Below are 23,510 nucleotides of genomic sequence, written 5' to 3'. Positions count from 1 at the left end.
GCTATGGCCGTCCGTATAGTGAGGGATGGGTGGGTGATATGGGACAGCCAGAGATTAGGGAATTGCTAGTTGAGCAGGTGCTTCAGATACAGCAGTATATGGGGCACTGTGGACCCTGCTGACAGATCCCAGCTGGTATGGAAAGTGCAGGAGCTGCAGTCTAGCCCTTGTGTGGCCCCCAGGGGCCCCTGCTCAGGGCAGCCTCTGGGTCATGGCTGTCCCCATATGACTTCTCCTCCTGCCATGCACTGCAGTCTCTGCTCCCGGGTTAACCCCTTGTGCGCCCGGTCCCTGCATCCTCCCCAGTGCAGGCAGGTTCCCCATGGCCAGCGGCTGGCTGATAACAGTGATCGTCCTTCAGGGTGAGCCGCCCTGCCCCCACCCTCATAAATCCCTTATTGCCTTCTCTGGCATCCGCACTGGCTCTTTAAGTGCAATCTGCAGAGCGGCCACCAGAGGCGCTGTGGATCCTGAAAGTGCAGCTCGAATCTTCTAAGGAGACAGCCGAGATTAACAGGTACCTGGGGGCTCCTGGAGCACGGGGGGCAGCATGGGAGGCTGGTATGGTGTGCAATGCAAGCCTGCTCAATGGGGGGTACTGGACAAATGGCTGTGCAGAAGGAAGGGAAGGTAAGGAGGAGAGGGGAGCTCACTGCATACAGCATCCATCCTGCATCACATAGGAGCAGATAGCAATGATGCCAGGGCAATGTCACATCCTGCGTGCAGGCTCCAACATCCCGAGCACAGCAGGGTGTGTAGGGCACGAGAAGCAGATTGCACAGATGCCAGGCTGCAGAGTGGTAGAAGGGCATCCTCCATGCAGCATCCTGCACCCCCTGCCATACACCGGCACCCAGCATTGTGCCAAGCTGCTGGGCAATGTCACATCCTGCATCACTGCTATATACAGGTAGCCAGCATTGTGCCAAGCTGCTGGGCAATGTCACATCCTGCATCACTGCTATATACAGGTGGCCAGTATTGTGCCAGGTTAGTGGGCAATGTCACATCCTGCATCACTGCTATATACAGGTGGCCAGTATTGTGCCAGGTTAGTGGGCAATGTCACATCCTGCATCACTGCTATATACAGGTAGCCAGTATTGTGCCAGGTTAGTGGGCAATGTCACATCCTGCATCACTGCTATATACAGGTAGCCAGTTTTGTGCCAGGTTAGTGGGCAATGTCACATCCTGCATCACTGCTATATACAGGTAGCCAGTATTGTGCCAGGTTAGTGGGCAATGTCACATCCTGCATCACTGCTATATACAGGTAGCCAGTATTGTGCCAAGCTGCTGGGCAATGTCACATCCTGCATCACTGCTATATACAGGTAGCCAGCATTGTGCCAAGCTGCTGGGCAATGTCACATCCTGCATCACTGCTATATACAGGTAGCCAGTATTGTGCCAGGTTAGTGGGCAATGTCACATCCTGCATCACTGCTATATATAGGTAGCCAGTATTGTGCCAGGTTAGTGGGCAATGTCACATCCTGCATCACTGCTATATACATGTAGCCAGTATTGTGCCAAGCTGCTGGGCAATGTCACATCCTGCATCACTGCTATATACAGGTAGCCAGCATTGTGCCAAGCTGCTGGGCAATGTCACATCCTGCATCACTGCTATATACAGGTAGCCAGCATTGTGCCAAGCTGCTGGGCAATGTCACATCCTGCATCACTGCTATATACAGGTAGCCAGTATTGTGCCAGGTTAGTGGGCAATGTCACATCCTGCATCACTGCTATATACAGGTAGCCAGTATTGTGCCAGGTTAGTGGGCAATGTCACATCCTGCATCACTGCTATATACAGGTAGCCAGTATTGTGCCAAGCTGCTGGGCAATGTCACATCCTGCATCACTGCTATATACAGGTAGCCAGCATTGTGCCAAGCTGCTGGGCAATGTCACATCCTGCATCACTGCTATATACAGGTAGCCAGTATTGTGCCAGGTTAGTGGGCAATGTCACATCCTGCATCACTGCTATATATAGGTAGCCAGTATTGTGCCAGGTTAGTGGGCAATGTCACATCCTGCATCACTGCTATATACATGTAGCCAGTATTGTGCCAAGCTGCTGGGCAATGTCACATCCTGCATCACTGCTATATACAGGTAGCCAGCATTGTGCCAAGCTGCTGGGCAATGTCACATCCTGCATCACTGCTATATACAGGTAGCCAGCATTGTGCCAGGTTAGTGGGCAATGTCACATCCTGCATCACTGCTATATACAGGTAGCCAGCATTGTGCCAGGTTAGTGGGCAATGTCACATCCTGCATCACTGCTATATACAGGTAGCCAGCATTGTGCCAGGTTAGTGGGCAATGTCACATCCTGCATCACTGCTATATACAGGTAGCCAGTATTGTGCCAGGTTAGTGGGCAATGTCACATCCTGCATCACTGCTATATACAGGTAGCCAGCATTGTGCCAGGTTAGTGGGCAATGTCACATCCTGCATCACTGCTATATACAGGTAGCCAGTATTGTGCCAGGTTAGTGGGCAATGTCACATCCTGCATCACTGCTATATACAGGTAGCCAGCATTGTGCCAAGCTGCTGGGCAATGTCACATCCTGCATCACTGCTATATACAGGTAGCCAGCATTGTGCCAAGCTGCTGGGCAATGTCACATCCTGCATCACTGCTATATACAGGTAGCCAGTATTGTGCCAGGTTAGTGGGCAATGTCACATCCTGCATCACTGCTATATACAGGTAGCCAGTATTGTGCCAGGTTAGTGGGCAATGTCACATCCTGCATCACTGCTATATACAGGTAGCCAGTTAGCCAGTATTGTGCCAGGTTAGTGGGCAATGTCACATCCTGCATCTCTGCTTTATACAGGTAGCCAGCATTGTGCCAGGTTAGTGGGCAATGTCACATCCTGCATCACTGCTATATACAGGTAGCCAGCATTGTGCCAGGTTAGTGGGCAATGTCACATCCTGCATCACTGCTATATACAGGTAGCCAGCATTGTGCCAAGCTGCTGGGCAATGTCACATCCTGCATCACTGCTATATACAGGTAGCCAGTATTGTGCCAGGTTAGTGGGCAATGTCACATCCTGCATCACTGCTATATACAGGTAGCCAGTATTGTGCCAGGTTAGTGGGCAATGTCACATCCTGCATCACTGCTATATACAGGTAGCCAGCATTGTGCCAAGCTGCTGGGCAATGTCACATCCTGCATCACTGCTATATACAGGTAGCCAGCATTGTGCCAAGCTGCTGGGCAATGTCACATCCTGCATCACTGCTATATACAGGTAGCCAGTATTGTGCCAGGTTAGTGGGCAATGTCACATCCTGCATCACTGCTATATACAGGTAGCCAGTATTGTGCCAGGTTAGTGGGCAATGTCACATCCTGCATCACTGCTATATACAGGTAGCCAGTTAGCCAGTATTGTGCCAGGTTAGTGGGCAATGTCACATCCTGCATCTCTGCTTTATACAGGTAGCCAGCATTGTGCCAGGTTAGTGGGCAATGTCACATCCTGCATCACTGCTATATACAAGTAGCCAGCATTGTGCCAGGTTAGTGGGCAATGTCACATCCTGCATCACTGCTATATACAGGTAGCCAGCATTGTGCCAAGCTGCTGGGCAATGTCACATCCTGCATCACTGCTATATACAGGTAGCCAGCATTGTGCCAGGTTAGTGGGCAATGTCACATCCTGCATCACTGCTATATATAGGTAGCCAGTATTGTGCCAGGTTAGTGGGCAATGTCACATCCTGCATCACTGCTATAAAAATGTAGCCAGTATTGTGCCAAGCTGCTGGGCAATGTCACATCCTGCATCACTGCTATATACAGGTAGCCAGCATTGTGCCAAGCTGCTGGGCAATGTCACATCCTGCATCACTGCTATATACAGGTAGCCAGCATTGTGCCAGGTTAGTGGGCAATGTCACATCCTGCATCACTGCTATATACATGTAGCCAGTATTGTGCCAAGCTGCTGGGCAATGTCACATCCTGCATCACTGCTATATACAGGTAGCCAGCATTGTGCCAAGCTGCTGGGCAATGTCACATCCTGCATCACTGCTATATACAGGTAGCCAGCATTGTGCCAGGTTAGTGGGCAATGTCACATCCTGCATCACTGCTATATACAGGTAGCCAGCATTGTGCCAGGTTAGTGGGCAATGTCACATCCTGCATCACTGCTATATACAGGTAGCCAGCATTGTGCCAGGTTAGTGGGCAATGTCACATCCTGCATCACTGCTATATACAGGTAGCCAGCATTGTGCCAGGTTAGTGGGCAATGTCACATCCTGCATCACTGCTATATACAGGTAGCCAGCATTGTGCCAGGTTAGTGGGCAATGTCACATCCTGCATCACTGCTATATACAGGTAGCCAGTATTGTGCCAGGTTAGTGGGCAATGTCACATCCTGCATCACTGCTATATACAGGTAGCCAGCATTGTGCCAGGTTAGTGGGCAATGTCACATCCTGCATCACTGCTATATACAGGTAGCCAGTATTGTGCCAGGTTAGTGGGCAATGTCACATCCTGCATCACTGCTATATACAGGTAGCCAGCATTGTGCCAAGCTGCTGGGCAATGTCACATCCTGCATCACTGCTATATACAGGTAGCCAGCATTGTGCCAAGCTGCTGGGCAATGTCACATCCTGCATCACTGCTATATACAGGTAGCCAGTATTGTGCCAGGTTAGTGGGCAATGTCACATCCTGCATCACTGCTATATACAGGTAGCCAGTATTGTGCCAGGTTAGTGGGCAATGTCACATCCTGCATCACTGCTATATACAGGTAGCCAGTTAGCCAGTATTGTGCCAGGTTAGTGGGCAATGTCACATCCTGCATCTCTGCTTTATACAGGTAGCCAGCATTGTGCCAGGTTAGTGGGCAATGTCACATCCTGCATCACTGCTATATACAGGTAGCCAGCATTGTGCCAGGTTAGTGGGCAATGTCACATCCTGCATCACTGCTATATACAGGTAGCCAGCATTGTGCCAAGCTGCTGGGCAATGTCACATCCTGCATCACTGCTATATACAGGTAGCCAGTATTGTGCCAGGTTAGTGGGCAATGTCACATCCTGCATCTCTGCTTTATACAGGTAGCCAGCATTGTGCCAGGTTAGTGGGCAATGTCACATCCTGCATCACTGCTATATACAGGTAGCCAGCTTTGTGCCAAGCTGCTGGGCAATGTCACATCCTGCATCACTGCTATGTACAGGTAGCCAGCATTGTGCCAGGTTAGTGGGCAATGTCACATCCTGCATCACTGTTATATACAAGTAGCCAGCATTGTGCCAAGCTGCTGGGCAATGTCCCATCCTGCATCACTGCTATATACAGGTAGCCAGTATTGTGCCAGGTTAGTGGGCAATGTCACATCCTGCATCTCTGCTTTATACAGGTGGCCAGCATTGTGCCAGGTTAATGGGCAATGTCACATCCTGCATCACTGCTATATACAGGTAGCCAGCATTGTGCCAAGCTGCTGGGCAATGTCACATCCTGCATCACTGCTATATACAGGTAGCCAGCATTGTGCCAAGCTGCTGGGCAATGTCACATCCTGCATCACTGCTATATACAGGTAGCCAGTATTGTGCCAGGTTAGTGGGCAATGTCACATCCTGCATTTCTGCTTTATACAGGTAGCCAGCATTGTGCCAGGTTAGTGGGCAATGTCACATCCTGCATCACTGCTATATACAGGTAGCCAGCATTGTGCCACGTTAGTAGGCAATGTCACATCCTGCATCACTGCTATATACAGGTAGCCAGCATTGTGCCAAGCTGCTGGGCAATGTCACATCCTGCATCACTGCTATATGCAGGTAGCCAGCATTGTGCCAAGCTGCTGGGCAATGTCCCATCCTGCATCACTGCTATATACAGTTAGCCAGCATTGTGCCAGGTTAGTGGGCAAGGTCACATCCTGCATTCAGGCTTTATAGGGTGTAGCAGAGCAGACTACAAGCGCCTGCATCATATAGGATCACATCCTGCATGTAGGCTCCAAGGGGAGGACAGCATCCTGCGGGCTACAGAGCTAAGAGCAGCCAGCATCCTGGACACAGCTCGGGGTATGTAGCATCCTGCATCATCCACAGGGCACTAATGCCAGGCTAGGAGCAATGCCACATCCTGCATCCAGGCGGCATAGAGAGGTAGTGGGGCATCCTCCATGCAGCATCCTGGTTTTAGCATGCAGGTGCATAATGCCATGCAGTGTAGTATCTTGCGCCCAAACTTTATGGCAGGCTAATGGGCAATGTCGCATCCCTGCTGTCTAGGGGTGCCCAGCACCATGCCAGGCTAATGGGCAATGTCACATCCTGCATCCCTGCTATCTAGGGGTGCCCAGCACCATGCCAGGCTATTGGGCACTGTCACATGCTGCATGCAGGCTTTATAAGGTGGTACAGAGCAGTCCACAAGCCTCCGGCAACATGGAGGATCATTTCGTTCATTTCTCATTCTTCTGAGAGATGTCACATCCTCCATGCAAGCTGCAGGGGGAGGACAGCATCCTGCATCCAGGGTGACAGGACAGGCTGCAAGCTGCCAGCATTACACAGGAGATGATATAGGAGCAGCCAGCATCCTGGACACAGCACTGGGTATGTAGCACCCGGGCACTGATGCCAGGCTTTCGGGCAATGCCACATCCTGCTTGCAGCCTGAATAGAGCAGGGGGCTGGTAGCATCCTTCACACACCCTACGTCATCCAGGGGCTTCTGATGCCAGGCAGTGCTTGTAAATGCAGCACCCTGAACACAGAGTACATAGGGGTATCCTTTATGTAGTGTGTTAGAGCAGGGGGCACTGATGCCATCCTCTGAGCTCCTTTCATGCAGGTCTGCATCCGAGCCACACTGTGTCACCGTATCCGTGATTCCTGGGTACCACACACAATCCCTCCTGCCACGTCCAGAGGAGGGGGGCTAGCTGACATGGGATTAAGGCTGCCTAATGATCTTGTTACAGCTGCAGACCCAGAGGCTGTGGATCTGTCAGATCACATGAGGGAGATGCCGGGATGTGTATCTGATCCATCCTGAGGTGTGTGCAGCCATATTTAATGACCTCATCCGTCTACATGTCATTTACTGCAATGGTGCATGGGATGTCGTCTGTATTCTGGGCTGTATCTGTGTGCAGATAGTGATGTGCGGCCGGATTCATCATCCGGAGCTCTATAATGAAGCTGAGAATATTCACGTTAGCTTTGCATCCTCATAATCATATACAATGTTACTGCACATATGGAGAAGTATAAGGTCATTCTTATCTGCGCTGGCCCTTTAAGACTTCTTACATAACGTAGAGCGTAGTTTTAAATAGTATTCAACCTGCTGAAATGTTGGGGGTTGTATCCTTAGTGGTGCTGGATCGTAGTCACTTTTCATTGTATGGCGGTATTTGCAATGAATTAAAAGGTTGTGTGATCATCATGGAAAGCCATTATTATAATAATGTAATATTTGCTTCATGATAATTAAGACTAATACATTAATTACCATGCACCTAGTGATAAACATAAATGACGTTACAAGCCGCTTTACACCACTGTATAGAATGCGAAACACTGGGCTGTATATAAACACATGAGTGTGGGCCCCCAACACTGGTGACGGAGGCACACCTTCATTATAGTGGGCACCAATATTACCGCCATACAGTGACCGTATGTACAGTGATAGATACCAGTCATGCAGATTGTATGAGAGACTTTGGTATGGATATACATATATAGTGCCTTGAAAAAGTCTTCATACCCCATGAACTTTTTCTAATTTTTTCACGTTACGCCCACAAAATTTAATGTATTTTATTATATGAACACTAAATACCAAGTATTTGTGAAGTATAGAGGAAATGATACAAGGTTTTCTAGATATTTTAAAAATATAAATTTGAAAATTGTGAGGTGCATTTGGATTTAGCCCCTGAGTCAATACTTTGTAGGACCACCTTTCGCTACAATTTCTGCTGTAAATCTTTTGGGGTCTGTCTCTACCAGCTTTAAACATCTAGAGGTGACATTTTTGCCAGTTCTTATTTGCACACTCGCTCTCAGTGAGATTGGATGGAGACATCTGTGAACAGTAAGTTTTAAGTCTTGCCACGGATTCTCATTGGGTTTTCGATTTGTACTGTGACTGGGCCATTCACACACATGAATATGCTTTTATCTTAATTATCCATTGTAGCTCCGGCACTGTGTTTAGGGTCTCCCCATATTTAACTGCATCTATCTTCCCATCAACTCTGACCAGCTTCCCTGCCTCTGCTGAAAAAAAACATCCCCATAGCATGATGCAGCCACCACCATGTGTGACAGTGGGAATGGTGTTTTTCAGTGTTAGTTTTCCATCACACATAGTGTTTTGCATTTAGCCCCAAAAGTTCTACTTTGTTCTCAGCTGACCAGAGACCATTCTTCCACATGGTTGCTGTTTCCCCTACATGGCATGTAGAAGATCCAGGAGAAGACTGCAATAAACTTAAGACTGGGGTGTGGGTTCACCTTTCAGTAAGACATCGACCATAAACAGCTAGAGCGACAATGGATGGTTTATCAGGGATGTCAAACTCAAACCTTAGGTCAAAATTAAAAACTTGGAAAAAGTAGCCTGCCAATCGTAATATTTATTAAAAAGATATCTACAATTGAGGAAGTTTTTCCTTATCATCACATATAATGATGAACCTTTTCATATGGAAACAAACTTAAAGGGCTTATTCCAAGAACAAGTGAAATAAGTTCCACAAATGGATGTGGTGACAAACAATATTCCTGTCCTGAGATAATCTTGTGCCCCTGTGTAATGGATGTGTACAACCATGCAAGAACATGGTCACTGATATTACAGGGGAAGGGAAAAAAGTAATGGAAAAGTGGAGAGGGATAGGATCAATTGGTAAGGTTAGGAAAGCATGGTGGTAACCGGTATGGATGTTTGTAAGAAACTGCTAAGAGCGGGGGTACAGGAAATGATGAGGTGGTTATGTAGCTCCAGCTATTCGTTCCTGTTCATGACTGACGTAAGGGTCACGAGGTTGGAGTGGTGGGACTGGAGACGTAGAAATGAAGATGAGATGGAAGTCAGAATAAAGCAGGTAAAAATGTGGAAAACATGTAAGATAAGTGGGAACCTGTGCAGTGCATAGGTAAAGATATGGCGGTGCATTAGAAGGTGAGGGGAGATGTATGGGTTATGGGATATGAGACCAGCAATGAGGATGAATACTGATCTGTAGCCATGAGTGAAAGGATAGGCAGAACGTAGGGTGGGCAGAATGGTGAAAATGGCATGTATTCAGGGAGCAGGCTCAGCTTATAGGGAACATTGGGATAAGACCAATGGTGAGGCTTAGTGATGGTGGAATATTGGGGGAAGTCATGCGCGTATTTGTGTTTTTAGGATGTTGGCATCGAACCTGAAAGTGCTCATGGTGCCTCGTCATCAAAGGAGTGACCAGAGGTGTGTACGGGGAGGGGACGGGTGCTCCGCGTCATTGGTGTGGTTGTGGTGAAAGGCTCAACGATAGTGTCAATGGCAGTTTGTGAAAGAGTAGGAGGCCGTGGGGAATGTATTTCTAGTATTGTGCTGTCTACCATCAGGCCAGCTCTAGTAGACTCTGGGTATTATCTTGTGGGCCACATATAACACTGCAGGGCATATTCGGCCCAAAGGCCTGAGTTTGACTTGTATGGTTTAGATCAGTGATTCCTGAACCCTGGTCCTCCCAGGCCCCAACACATCATGTTTTCAGGATTTCCTTAGTATTGCACAGGTGAGAGAACCTGTGGCAGTCTCTGATGCCTTAATAATAATAATAATAATAATAATCACCTGTGTAATACGAAGGAAATCCTGAAAACACGACGTGTTGGGGGCCGTGAGGACTGGAGTTTGGAAAACGCTGATCTAGATCAAAGCATATTCATGTGTGTGAATGGCCCAGTCACAGTCCGACTGAAATCCGTGGCAAGACTTGGAAATTTGCTGTTCACAGACGTCTCCATCAAATCTCACTGAGAGCGAGTGTGCAAAGAAGAATGTGCAAAAAATGGCATCTCTAGATGTGCAAAGCTGGTAGGGACAGACCCCAAAAGACTTACAGTAGTAATTGCAGCGAAAGGTGGTCCTACAAAGTATTGACTCAGGGGCGGAATACAAATGCACCTCACAATTTTTAGATTTACGGTATATTTGTAAAATGTTTAGAAAACCTTGTATCATTTCCTTTACACTTCATAATTACTTGCTACTTTGTGTTGGTATATCACATAAAATCCCAATAAAATATATTTTAGTTTGTGAGTGTAACGCTAAAAATGGGGAGAAATTTGCAGGCTATGAATACTTTTTCAAGGCACTGTATATATGTGACTTGCAGGTGGCGTTCTTTCACTTTTTTTTTTTTTCATGAGAGTTTGCAAAACAGACACCTCTGACTTCTAACATTTCCAGCCCCGTGTCCACCTATTCCCAACCTTCACAAACTCCCCATCCTGCTGATACCACAAAACTGAGCCCATTTTGTTTTATGGTTACATAAATACTGCATTTTAGATATATTGGTGTAATGGTAATGCCCCCTTAGTTCCTCCTAGACAGTAATAATGTCTCATATTTGCCCATTTTGAAGGCTATAATTCCTACCTTATAAAGTAATAAAGCCCTAAGTGCCCCCTTATAAAGTAGTAATGCGGAGGGTGCCACCCTTTAAAGTAATAATGCCCTGTGTGCCCGGTTATAAAGTAGTAATGTGGAGGGTGCCATCTTATAAAGTAACTAGCTGAAGAGCCCGGCGTTGCCTGGGCTTAGTAAATATCTGTAGTTAGTTATAGCACCTCACTTCTCTTATTTTCCCATCACGCCTCTCATTTTCCCCCTCACATCTCTCATTTTCTCCCTTACACCTCTCATTTTCCCCCTCACTCCTCTTATTTTCCCCCTCACTCCTTTCATTCCCCCCTCACTCCTCTAATTCCCCCTAACACTTGTCATTTTGACCTCACATCTGTCATTTTCCGATCACTCCACTATTTTCCCTCACTCCTCTCATTTTGCACTCAAACCTTTTCATTTTCACCTCACACCCCTCATTTTCACCTCACACCTCTCATTTTCCCCTCAGTATATACATGTTTGTCATCTCCCTTATATATAGTATACACCTGTATGTCATCTCCTGTATATAGTATATACCTGTATGTCATCTCCCCTGTAAATAGTATATACCTGCTGTATGTCATCTCCTCCTGTATATTGTATATACCTATGTGTCATCTCCTCCTGTATATAATATATACCTCTATGTCATCTCCTCCTATATATAGTATATACCTGTATGTCATCTCCTATATATAGTATATACCTGTATGTCATCTCCCCTGCATATAGTGTATACCTGCTGTATGTCATCTCTTCCTCTATATACCTATGTGTCACCTCTTTTATATAGTATATACCTGTATGTCATCTCCTCCTGTATATAGTATATACGTGTGTCATCTCCTCCTGTATATAGTATATACCTGTAAGTCATCTCCTCCTGTATATAGTATATATCTGTGTGTCATCTCCTCCTGTATATAGTATATACCTGTGTGTCATCTGCTCCTGTATATAGTATATATCTGTGTGTCACCTCCTGTATATAGTATATACGTGTGTCATCTCCCCTGTATATAGTATGTACCTGTGTGCCATCTCCTCCTGTATATAGTATATATCTGTGTGTCATCTCCCCTGTATATAGTATGTACCTGTATGTCATCTCCTCCTGTATATAGTATGTACCTGTATGTCATCTCCTCCTGTATATAGTATATACCTGTGTGTCATCTCCTGTATATAGTATATACCTGTGTGTCATCTCCCCTGTATATAGTATATACCTGTGTGTCATCTCCCTTGTATATAGTATATACCTGTGTTTCATCTCCCCTGTATATAGTATGTACCTGTATGTCATCTCCCCTGTATATAGTATATACCAGTGTGTCATCTCCTCCTGTATATACCTGTGTGTCATCTCCCCTGTATATAGTATATATGTGTGTGTCATCTCCTCCTATATATAGTATATACCTGTATTTCATCTCCTCCTGTATATAGTATATACCTGTGTGTCATCTCCTCCTGTATATAGTATATATCTGTGTGTCATCTCCTCCTGTATTAGACCTCGTTCACACGTTATTTGCTCAGTATTTTTACCTCAGTATTTGTAAGCTAAATTAGCAGCCTGATAAATCCCCAGCCAACAGGAAGCCCTCCCCCCTGGCAGTATATATTAGCTCACACATACACATAATAGACAGGTCATGTGACTGACAGCTGCCGTATTTCCTATATGGTACATTTGTTGCTCTTGTAGTTTGTCTGCTTATTAATCAGATTTTTATTTTTGAAGGATAATACCAGACTTGTGTGTGTTTTAGGGCGAGTTTCATGTGTCAAGTTGTGTGTGTTGAGTTGCGTGTGGCGACATGCATGTAGCGACTTTTGTGAGATGAGTTTTGTGTGGCGACATGCGTGTAGCAACTTTCTGTGTGTCGAGTTGCATGTGACAGGTTAGTGTAGCAAGTTGTGTGCAGCAAGTTTTGCGCATGGCGAGTTTTATGTGTGGTGCGTTTTGAGTATGTGCAAGTTTTGTGAGGCAACTTTTGCATGTGTTGCAACTTTTGTGCATGTGGCAATTTTTCCGCGTGTGCAAGTTTTGCGTGTGGCGAGTTTTCCATGAGGTGAGTTTTTTTGTGAGCCTAGTTTTGCGCGTGGCGAGTTTTGAGCGGCAACTTTTGTATTTCGACTTTTATGTGGCGAGGTTGGTGTATGTGTGGTGACATGTGCGCTGAGGGTGGTATATGTGTTCAAGCACGTGGTAGTGTGTGGCGCATTTTGTGTTTGTGTTCATATCCCCATGTGTGGTGAGTATCCCATGTCGGGGCCTCACCTTAGCAACTGTACGGTATATACTCTTTGGCGACATCGCTCTCATTCTTTAAGTCACCCTTGTTCACATCTGGCAGCTGTCAATTCGCCTCCAACACTTTTCCTTTCACTTTTTCCCCATTATGTAGATAGGGGCAAAATTGTTTGGTGAATTGGAACGCGCGGGGTTAAAATTTCGCCTCACAACATAGCCTATGACGCTCTCGGGGTCCAGACGTGTGACTGTGCAAAATGTTGTGGCTGTAACTGCGACGGTGCAGATGCCAATCCCGGACATACACACATACATACATACATACACATTCAGCTTTATATATTAGATAATGCCCTGCATGCCCTTATAATGTAGTGATGCTGAGGGTGTCCTCTTACAAAGTAATAATGCCCTGAGTGCCCACTTATAAAGTACCATAGTAATGCGGAGGGTGCCACCCTATAAAGTAAGGGTGGCACCCTATAAGGTAATGCCCTGCGTGCCCCCTTATAAACTAGTGAAGTAAAGTAAAATGCCCTGAGTGTCCCTTTATAAAGTAGTAATGTTTAGGGTGCTACCCTATAAAGTAATAATGCCTTAAGTGCCCCTTTATAAAGTAGTAATGCTGACGGTGCCACCTTATGAAGTAATAATGCCTCTTTATAAAGTATGAATGCCGAGAGTGTCCCCTTGTAAAGTAATAACGCCCCAACTGCCCCCTTATAAAGTAGTAATACCCCAAGAGACCCCTTATTAAGTAGTAATGCAGTAAGTGCCCCCTTATAAAGCAATAATGCTCCCTTATAAAGTAGTAATGCCCCAAGAGCTTTCTTATAAGAAGTGATGCTGAGAGTTCCCCTTATAAAGTGATAACGCTTTGAGTACCCCCTTATAAAATAGTAAGGCAGTGAATGCCCCTTTTAAAGTATTAATAAGCCTTCGTAGCCTGACTAAACAGTAATAATGCTTAATCAGTCATAATTCCCAGAGTGCCCCCTTATTATGTAATATTGTCCCGATAGCCCCATAAAAAGTAATGATATGCACCAATTGTCCTAAAAAAGTAGTACTGCTCCTTAATGCCCCCCCCCCCCAAAAAAAAAAAATAAAGATAAAACTGCCTATTAAGTGCCTATTTCAAAGTAAAGTCCTAGAAAGAAAAATTATACTGACTCCAAGTCCTAGACGAGCTCAACGGCCGAGTCTTCTGCTTTGCAGCCAAGCTTTAGGAAGCGATGTCGGGTGGTCCCTTCTGCCACCCTGAAGCTACTGCCTCTTGTTAAGGATTTGTCTAGACAAAGACATCTGAAGTAGAAGCTCTAGACGGCCATGTGAGGTGAGCCCCAGAATAGACATAACAACCAATCATATCATTCCTTTTTATTTCTGAATCAGCTGTGTAGAGATGAAAGCTGGAATCTGATTGGTTGCTGTAGGCAACATTCACTTTTTGCCTTAAAAATGGCTGCTTATAATGCAAGGCCTAGTCCATACATAAAGTAGGGACAGTGGGAAAATGAATGCACTAGGTACATACTGTCATTGTAATGTATGCCAGACAGCGTGCGTTTCTTGTATGGGAGCCAATGCATCGCATATGTATTGTGTACGGTGCCATACGTTGGGGCATATGGCGTATATGCAGAGCCTACAAACCCAAACATGGGATGAGACAATTATAAGGTTTCTGCTTCTCTCAGCAGAACTCCGGAGAAATAAATTCCAGCTGTCAGCGATGAGCGGCGTCCGATAATCCTACTCCAGCCTCTCCCTCTGTGTATCCATTAATAATCATGGACGTGGTAGACGCCAATCCTAAGAGCTCGTTAGGCTGGTTACATGTGGCGGATAATCATTACACGAACGTTACATCCTGCCCTGATGTAGGAACGTAAATCTGCACTACCAGGAAACGCACCAGCATGCCGCGCCAATGCTACAATATTCATCCCTGTTTACCCAGCCTGTGCCCTGCACCCCAAATCCAGGACTCCCCCACATTATACCGCCGTGTTGTTCCTGGTTTACCCGATCACTCATCTTCTGGCCTGAGCGATTTTGCTCATTCATGTTTTCCTCATTTTTTTCCAAGAGCCATTCATTTTTTGCATTTGTCTATCGTCATAGCTGTGGGAGTTGTAGCTTTGAATTCGTTGTACCAAAAACGGGGGGGAAAAATTCCAAACCTGCTGTAGCCGTATGTTTTATTGACACCCTTTTGGGGTATATATGCTGTTTTGATTGTCTTTTATTGCATTTCTGGTGTGTGTTTTTTTAGTGTTCAGATTATGGAATAAATATTTAAATACTTTACTAGTTTTAGGCAATTAAGCACAAGGCAGTATGGTAATTTTTTTTTATTTGGAGGAAAAAGGGAGTTCTTTAAGCTTTTATATATACGGTATATTTTGGGGATTATTTTCTTACATTTTTTATGTATTTAACTTTTGTAATCAGTCTCTGCCTGTTCTAAAATTGCCGAAATGGGTTAATTCAATGGTTCCCCCAAGCAACCCTTCCGCACCCCTCAATCTCAGATTTTTTTTAAATCTTTTACAATTTGTGATTTACCTGAGTGTTAGGGGGGCACCAACAAGCCACTTTGCCTGTGCTGGGTTATTTATATAAAGGGTGAGGGAGCACACTGAGCCTTTAGTCCCGGTAAAGGAAAGGCTAGGTACAGTTCAGATGTCAGATCATAGTAGCAGATCCCCGACTGCGCCCTCCGTACTGCAGGGGCATAGGAAAATACCATTATCCTCATTACTTTAAAGGGTAGGAATCAATCTTGGGCTTTGTGGAATTACAGACACATTTTTTTCTGCCTGTTGTGGTTACGAATCAGAATTTAATGTGAAGGACGGGTGACGCTTTCTGGGGGGTGACATGGCTGTCACACTCCCTCTAAATTTACTAGAGTCACACATTGCTAGACAAAACCTAGGCTACGAGAAGACGCCTTCCAACTAAGGAGCGGGGCTAATGGAGCGAAGACTTATACGAACGCTTGGATGTATTGTGGGGATTGTCAGAAGTGAAGACACTGTATTTGTTGAAAATGCCACTGTTCTCCTGAATCTGGGATGATTCTTCTTTTGTTCCTGCACCTATCCATACCCGAGATATGACCCCTTCTTCACTGTATATATATCTAGTCTTGTTAGTCAAGGGGGCATGATCCGTGGCTCTTTTCTATGGGCGCATTCATGAGGACCGCACCCTGTGGCTAACAAGACAAGATTTATACACGGGGAAGAAAAGACCATATCTTAGGAACGGAGAGGCATAAAAAGAAAAGAAAGCAGCGCCAATTTCAGGAGATCAGAAGTATTCATAGTAATTGACAAGTCCTCTTTGAAAGGCAGGTCCATGTTTCTGTAGCGTGCCCTTAAGATACCAGACATTGAGATAGTTTTCTTTCTGCCATTGTAGCAGCCCTTTGGAAATCCATTTTGATTCAGATTCCCGTGATATGTCATATGTATATTTTTTGAACAATGCAAATTATTACAGTATCTGACATTTGTGTATGACAGAGATGACATTTGTTTTTCCACCCACAGATCACATGGTTGAGATGAGGTGAAGACACATCACTACACGGCCACACTACTTTAAGATGACACGAACCGACCCGCCTGACATACTCTTGTCTACAGTTTATCAAGACATAAAGGTGACGCTGAACCCATATTCTACCATCCCTTGCTCAACTGCACAATGTGACAGCTCCATGTCTAGCCACAGAGACGTCAGCCAACCACCGTTCAACAAGAGGCACTGCCGCAGCTTTGACTTCCTCGAATCCTTAGACGACCAGGTAACCAACCCACCAGTCATGGAGAACCCTCATCGAGGAGGACACAGGCGTGCCGGAACCCCAGAACCATCATCTCAGCCTGTGGTGAGGAGGTCTACCAGGACAGAGACTCAATATACCTCTCAAGGAATGGACACTGCCAAGGAAGCATCCAAAGAGCAACGCAGGCGACCGAGGTCAAAGAGCGCACCTCGGGTCAAAACCACCTTCACGTCTGTTCCCATACAGATGTCTTCTTCACAGTCTCCCCCTCCAACTTCGAGAAGAGGTAGAGAGGTCACCAGGGCTTCTCGAGAGACTCAGAAATCAGTGGCTTCCCCAAAAAGAGAGGTCACCTACGCACCAACAAAGGTACTAATGAATGAGGTGCATCCTATAAAATTGCAGCCACAACGCAACAACGCCAGTCGTATCTCACCCTTATGTGTCAGCAACAATTGCATGGAGGACCCTCATGGTGGAAAACCTATTGCCAGTCCTCACGTGCGCTGTCGGGTAGACATAAAGCCTGACGATGCTGTAATTCAGCATGCTGCTCACACCTCCTCCAAACCATGCCAGACATGGGGTGATACACAACACTGCACAAGGCAGCCAGGCACCCCAAGGAGCTTAGCTGTGCCAAATGCAAGACTTATGTCCGTGTCTCGTACGCCCACACCCAGCGATTCCTACAGTGTTGACCCTCGGATGACTCATTATGCTTGTACCCCAGCAGGAGAGATGTATGCACAAGATGTGCGAGGTATTGCTTACCAAAGTGTTGCTTCACCAAGGGACTTCACACAGTACACCACTAGGGACTGCGGGCAGTATATCAGCCCAACTATGCCCACTGCGTTCTACTATGCTGATGACGATGCCAACTTCAGCCAAACCATACCAATCAAGAGTAGGGGCTATTATCCCCGCCCATATCCCGACCCTGGTGTTCCTGCTCACACATATTATGCCGATGAGAACACACCCAGGACTTATTACATTGAGGACCCTAGATCTTATCCTATTCAGGAGGCCCCCATAAGGACGTTTTATGGTGAAGATCCCCGTTATTATCCTCCTCGTAGTGCCCCTACCAAAAGCCTTTATGCTGATGACCCAAGATCTTACCCGATTCAGAGTACATCATCCAAGCTCTACTTCACTGAGGACATTGCAAAGTATTCCGAAAGAGAGGCTTTATCCCGAACGTACCCCTATCCGAGGAACACACAGCCCTTGCAGTTCAGTGAGTGGTACTATCCAGATCAGAGCCCCATACCTTACCAAACAATACAAATGCCTACTTTTCCCACGCACACGACTGGGAGAGAGGCAATGCTTTCTTCCTGGCATGCATCATATAGTATGAACCAGCAGAGACTTGGGACTGACTCCAGAAATTATTCTCGGTCTTGGGATAACATATTGAACACGAGCGGGCGCAAGGAGGACCCATTATCACGAGGGCGCAGCTATGAAAACCTGTTGTGCCGCGAGCGACGTGCCTTATCTCCAGATGACAGACGTCAACCTGTCGTTGTTAATCTTTCTTGTTCTCCCAAGCGCTATGCTGCCCTCTCACTCTCGGAGAACTCAATTGTAGAAAAGGTGCAAACGGATGGGGGTAGTGGGAGGTACACAATGGGACGTTCATGGTTTGTCACTCCAGAAATCACCATAACAGACAATGATTTACGAGCGAACGGAGTGGGAAGGAGCGAGCGGCGTTCAGCCAGCTGGGATGTGATCGATTCTGGAGTCTCACCACCCGCTTACCCAGCACATGCCTCCTATGCTACCAAAGAAAAGTTGCCAAGCCGGTCCTCGAGACACCGTAGTTTGGAGCAGCTTGACGAACTCATCGCAGATCTGGTCATAGATTATAAGCCGCCATCCAGTCGTCGACCCAGTGAGGCCGATGCCCTGGCTGATCAATTGAGGAAATTAATTAAGGAAGACATGATAGGGATACCAAGGAAATCCGAGGCATATGGACAGATGGCGCACTTGTTACAAAACCGACCTCTCAAGGAACAGCCAACTCCTACATTCCCCGAATTTCAAAGAGGTCAAAGGAGGGGGCCGTTCCCTGAGGTGCCAGTGACAAGTCCCCATAAACCCTTAGAGGACTGTTCCCCAGACCTGAGCGCTGATGAAGATGACCTACTGACGTGCTCTAATGCCAAGTGCAGACGCACAGAGACAATGTTCAATGCCTGCCTGTACTTCAAGTCCTGCCATAGCTGCTACACGTATTACTGTTCCCGTAATTGTCGACGGGAAGACTGGGACATACACAAGGAGAGCTGCATCTATGGCAGGATGGGCAGCGTCTGTCGCCACGTGCTTAAATTTTGCAGAGAGAACACTGAGGTGCACAAAGCCTTCTCTAGAATCGCCAAGGTTGGTTATTTGTCCCGCGGGAGAGGGGTGCTCTTCTTGGGTTTCCCTAACCCGGGATCTGCAGATAATTTCCTGCAACTTGGTCTGGAGGGTCTGCTCATGTCTCCCACCTATTTGTCTCTAAGGGAGCTTGAGAGCTATTCAGACAACCTTGGAGAACACGCCAAGGAGCTTCAGATAGCAGGCAACCAATATGACCCTGAGGAATGTTTCCTGTTGAATGTAACTGTGGCTGTGGGACAAAGCGGGCATGATCGACTATCTTCCAGAGCCCACCACGTCCCCACCATCCGCAAGTATGCCAAAATAGCCTTAGCCTCTTCTAGTCCTGAAAGGAAAATCACAAAAAAGGAAAAAGACATGGAGACCCTCATTCTTACCCCGCCACCAGGCACTGCTGACCTGGATAAGGATGGAGAAGAAGGGAGAAAGGCCAGGGAGGTCTGCTTTATACATATACAGAGGGAGCTGCGGATCAGGGGGGTCTTCCTTCGACATGAGTACCCTAAGATCTACCAGCAACTTTGCGAGTTTGTGGAGAATAATAAGAGGTTCACCCCCACCACAATTTACCCCATTGATCGAAGGACTGGAAAACAATTCATGTGCATGATTATGGCAGCTTCGGAGCCCAGGACTCTTGATTGGGTGGCAAGTCCTAACCTCTTGGATGATATCATGTGACAACACTCCCAAGACTAAAAAAAAAAAACTAAAAATGACACCACGTTTTGTAGTCTATGTATTCTTTTGTATCAGGAGTCATCCCCCGATACAGCCCTTTGGGCAAGAGATGGATACGCAGAGGTTTGGCACTGAAATAAATAGGTTCAGAAAGGGAAGCATAACCCTAAGAGTGGGAACGATCAACCTACGGCTCTCCAGCTGTTGTGAAAGCACAACTCCCTGGCTGTCGGGGAATGGTGGGAGTTGTAGTCTCATAACAACTGAGGAGCCACAGGTGGCAGAGCAGTGACCAAGAGCAGGCGTACAATATGATCAATGCAATGTAATGGTAGCGGAGAAATCTCTTATGTACCAAAGGGCGGTATTCTGGAAGCGCGGTGGCTTTTTCTAGAGAATTACTATATAGTTTATTTTATGGTAAGACAATAGCGTAGATTGCTATTTATAATATATATATATATTGGCTGTTTCCACCCTGATGCCTGGTGCTGATATGAAAGCAATTGAGTTACTTTTTATGAATTTATCATGCGGAATTGTGGGTTCGGGGAAACGACGTTTGTATACGCACAGTGACGCTGCTCGCCCACAAGGTTACTCATTATTGCCACGCGCACCGACGCCGTTATATAGAATCTAAATGTCAGATTTTGTCACTATAGAGCCTGTACTAAGCAATAGTTGAGCTTCACTTTAAAGGGCCTTCAAAAAGAGTGTAGGAAATCCAGCAATGAAAAAATATATTAAACGTCATATTTATTGTGGAATTTAAGACAGTGTTTCAGTACAAATACAACCTAATCCACTTAGGATATCACACCAAATATTTTGGCCCAAAGCCTTATTCATCGTGAATAAGGCTTTGCGTGAAACATGTAGGTCTGACGTCCTAAGTGGATTACTTTGCATTTGTACTGAAACACTGTTTTAAGTTCCACAATAAATATGAAGTTTTAGATATTTTTTCATCGCTGGATTTCCTACTGTCCTTTTGAACTTATGGAGCCTTTAACTCCGGCGTTTCCATGCGAAAATACCTGGTCCTGATAACAGGTGTACCGGCAACTGGTGAGCTGACTCTTCTTTCTCCCCTCCCTATATATTTTGATTACACCTTAAAGGAAGGGTTGGTTTTAGGACTTATCGTGACCATGTAATGTGGGACAATATTCCCACTGCCTTTTACAACTGCCGTAAAGACACTTAAAGGGGATGTCCAGTATAAGAAAAAAATATGGCTGCCTCCTAAAATAGTGGAAACGTGTCGTAGAGATTACGCCGCCATACTACAAGTTGCGTGCTTGCTGAAGGCCCCCCCGCTGCCGACATCTTGGTACTCCTGTATAGCTCAGCCACAAGCTGGACTGCACAGAAGTCAGTGATTAGTAGTATAATCTGCAATATTGAGTTATTACAAATAGAATAGATATTAAAAATAATGAAAAAAACATGAAAAATTAAATCACCCAGCGTCTCCCCAGTTAAAAATAAAGAAAAATAAGTGTATTCTGTACTACCCCATCAATAATAGTCCGCTCTATGAAAATAGAAAATGGTGTAATATGTACAGTAAACGCTGTGAATAAAACAAAAATCGAATCCATAAAATTGGCTTTTTTCATCACTGTACCCCCTACCTTCCCAATATGCAATAAATGCGATCAGAATATCATATGTACGCTTCTCAAAAATATTGGCAATTAAAACTAAAGCCCTCGCACATCTCCTTCAACGGAAAAATAAGAAAGTTAGGGGTTTCAAAAAATAGCAACGTAAACCACTTTTTTTTCTTACAAATTTCAGAACTTTTTAAGCCTCCAAAATAGTAAAAACCTATATGAGATTGGTATCGCCATAATTGAACTAACTAAAGAATCATGTTGCCAGGTCAGTCTTCCCGCACCCTGAACGCCATAAAAAACAATGGCAGAATTGCATTTTTTCACCATTTCATCACCTTTTGAATTTTTTCTACAGTTTTTAAGCACGTTATGTAGTAAGTGGTGACATTCAAAACTGCAACCGTCCCGCAAAAAAACGAACCCTTGTACGGCAATGTTGATGGAAAAATATCAACGTTATGACTCTTGGAAGAAGAGGATGAGAATATCGAAAAATTCAAATAGGAAAATTAGAGTTGCAGTACCAAGCACAACCAATGGAAAGAAAGGGCGCTGTTTCTGAATAAAATTATCAATGTTTTTTTTTTTTTATCTGGGCACCCGCTTTAATATTTGCAAGTCCATGGACTGGCGCAAAAAGGTACTTTAGGCCATATTGTTAAAATATCTATGTGGTGGATACTAATCGGCGTACAAATAATATGGAGTTAGTTCTTATAGATTGGATAAAATAAAAGGGCCCGATGAAAATTCCTTTAAGAGGGAATATAACAAAAAAAATGGGTGGTCGCTGTGATATCCTATGGGGCCGGTGTAAGCTGTGATCGTCGCGTAGTTTACGAATCCCCGCAGCACAACGTATAGGGCGGATTCTTCTTATCTGCTACCGGTGTAGACAATCCTTCGCTTTACGGATCTAATACTGTATAAATGTCATCTATTTCTCAATATTTATAAGGAAAGTATATATATATATATTTATCCAATAAACCACTAGTCTGCAACCGGTGACTCCCTGGATGTGGTGAGACTACAACTCCCACCATGCTCTGACAACACCAGGCATGGTTGAAGTTAACGTTTCGCCATTGGTTGCTGACAAGCTTCCAAGGCAGCCATTTGTTTTCCTGCTCTACGAGGGAGACTTGGCCAAGGCCTCATCTGGTCACTTGTATGCCAGTGTGGGGAGCGCCATGTTTATTTTGCTGCAGCCCCTCCCTCCTGTAAAATGGCTGCCTCCATTGTACACAGGTGAAGTGCACTATGTTTCCATCCTCTCCATGTAAGGTGGATGTGACACAACCCTTACACACTGTTCTCCCCACTGACTGGGGCTATGTGTAATGGAGCCTGCTGAAAACTGTTCCTGTTAGCAACTCCAAAATGGAGGTGTTGCCCTTAGCAACCAGGAGACAGCTTTCATTTTTCTAGGCCACAATGGAAGCCACGTGTTTCTCGGTTGCCGTTGGCTCCTCATTTCCTCATGAATCCATGGAATCTTTCCTCAGGCCTTTTCACATCAGACTTTTTGTATTATTTGTGCTTGAAGAGATTATTCCAAGATGGCTGCTGTATCATCCATAGCATTGACTGACATGTTTTGTTTTGCTTTGTTTTTTAACTTGAAAATATCCCTGTAAAATTCACCCATGTTATATCATGTACACTCAAGTCACATCCAAAGCGAGGCAAAAATTCTGACGGGCTATGACTTATAGGGCATCCAAGATGTCTGGAGTTGTGGCACTGCTTCGTCACGAGAGCCCCCACAATGCACTGCAGCTGTTGCAGCTTTGGATGTGATTGGTGTAATTGTATGTGGCGTTTCACCATGAAAAAAAAATGTTTGAAAATACTGTAATTTTTTTTTGCGTTTTAAAACGTTCTCCTACTTACACTTAGCGGCATGTGATGATGTCCGTGATTGGACCTCCCTGCCTCCATTTTCCCTATGGCGCTGCCACAGGCTATTCTCATCTTCTTCTATATGGATATAGTCAGATAGT

General features: G+C 45.4%; 1 protein-coding gene across 3 annotated transcripts; it reads left to right on the top strand.

The window, feature by feature from the left end:
• Positions 1 to 472: 472 nt before the first annotated feature.
• AJM1 (apical junction component 1 homolog) lies at positions 473 to 21,307 on the top strand. 3 transcript variants are annotated; one of them, XM_077284652.1, is made up of 2 exons: positions 473 to 517; positions 16,554 to 21,307. In XM_077284652.1, the coding sequence occupies exon 2, from the start codon at positions 16,610 to 16,612 to the stop codon at positions 19,877 to 19,879; it is 3,270 nt and encodes a 1,089-aa protein (XP_077140767.1). In that variant the 5' UTR covers positions 473 to 517; positions 16,554 to 16,609; the 3' UTR covers positions 19,880 to 21,307. The 3 variants fall into 3 exon arrangements, with proteins under 3 accessions (XP_077140767.1, XP_077140766.1, XP_077140768.1); XM_077284651.1 differs by having other exon boundaries at positions 516 to 630; XM_077284653.1 differs by lacking the exon at positions 473 to 517 and adding an exon at positions 6,561 to 6,664.
• The last annotated feature ends 2,203 nt before the right edge of the window (positions 21,308 to 23,510 follow it).

This window comes from Ranitomeya variabilis, chromosome 2 (assembly GCF_051348905.1).
Source record: "Ranitomeya variabilis isolate aRanVar5 chromosome 2, aRanVar5.hap1, whole genome shotgun sequence".
NCBI classification, from domain to species: Eukaryota; Metazoa; Chordata; class Amphibia; order Anura; family Dendrobatidae; genus Ranitomeya; species Ranitomeya variabilis.
This window is presented reverse-complemented; position numbering and strand designations above follow the sequence as displayed.

Excerpts from the sequence above, each read along its gene's own strand:
- AJM1 (XM_077284652.1), top strand. The coding sequence starts at position 16,610 with ATGACACGAACCGACCCGCCTGACATACTCTTGTCTACAGTTTATCAA.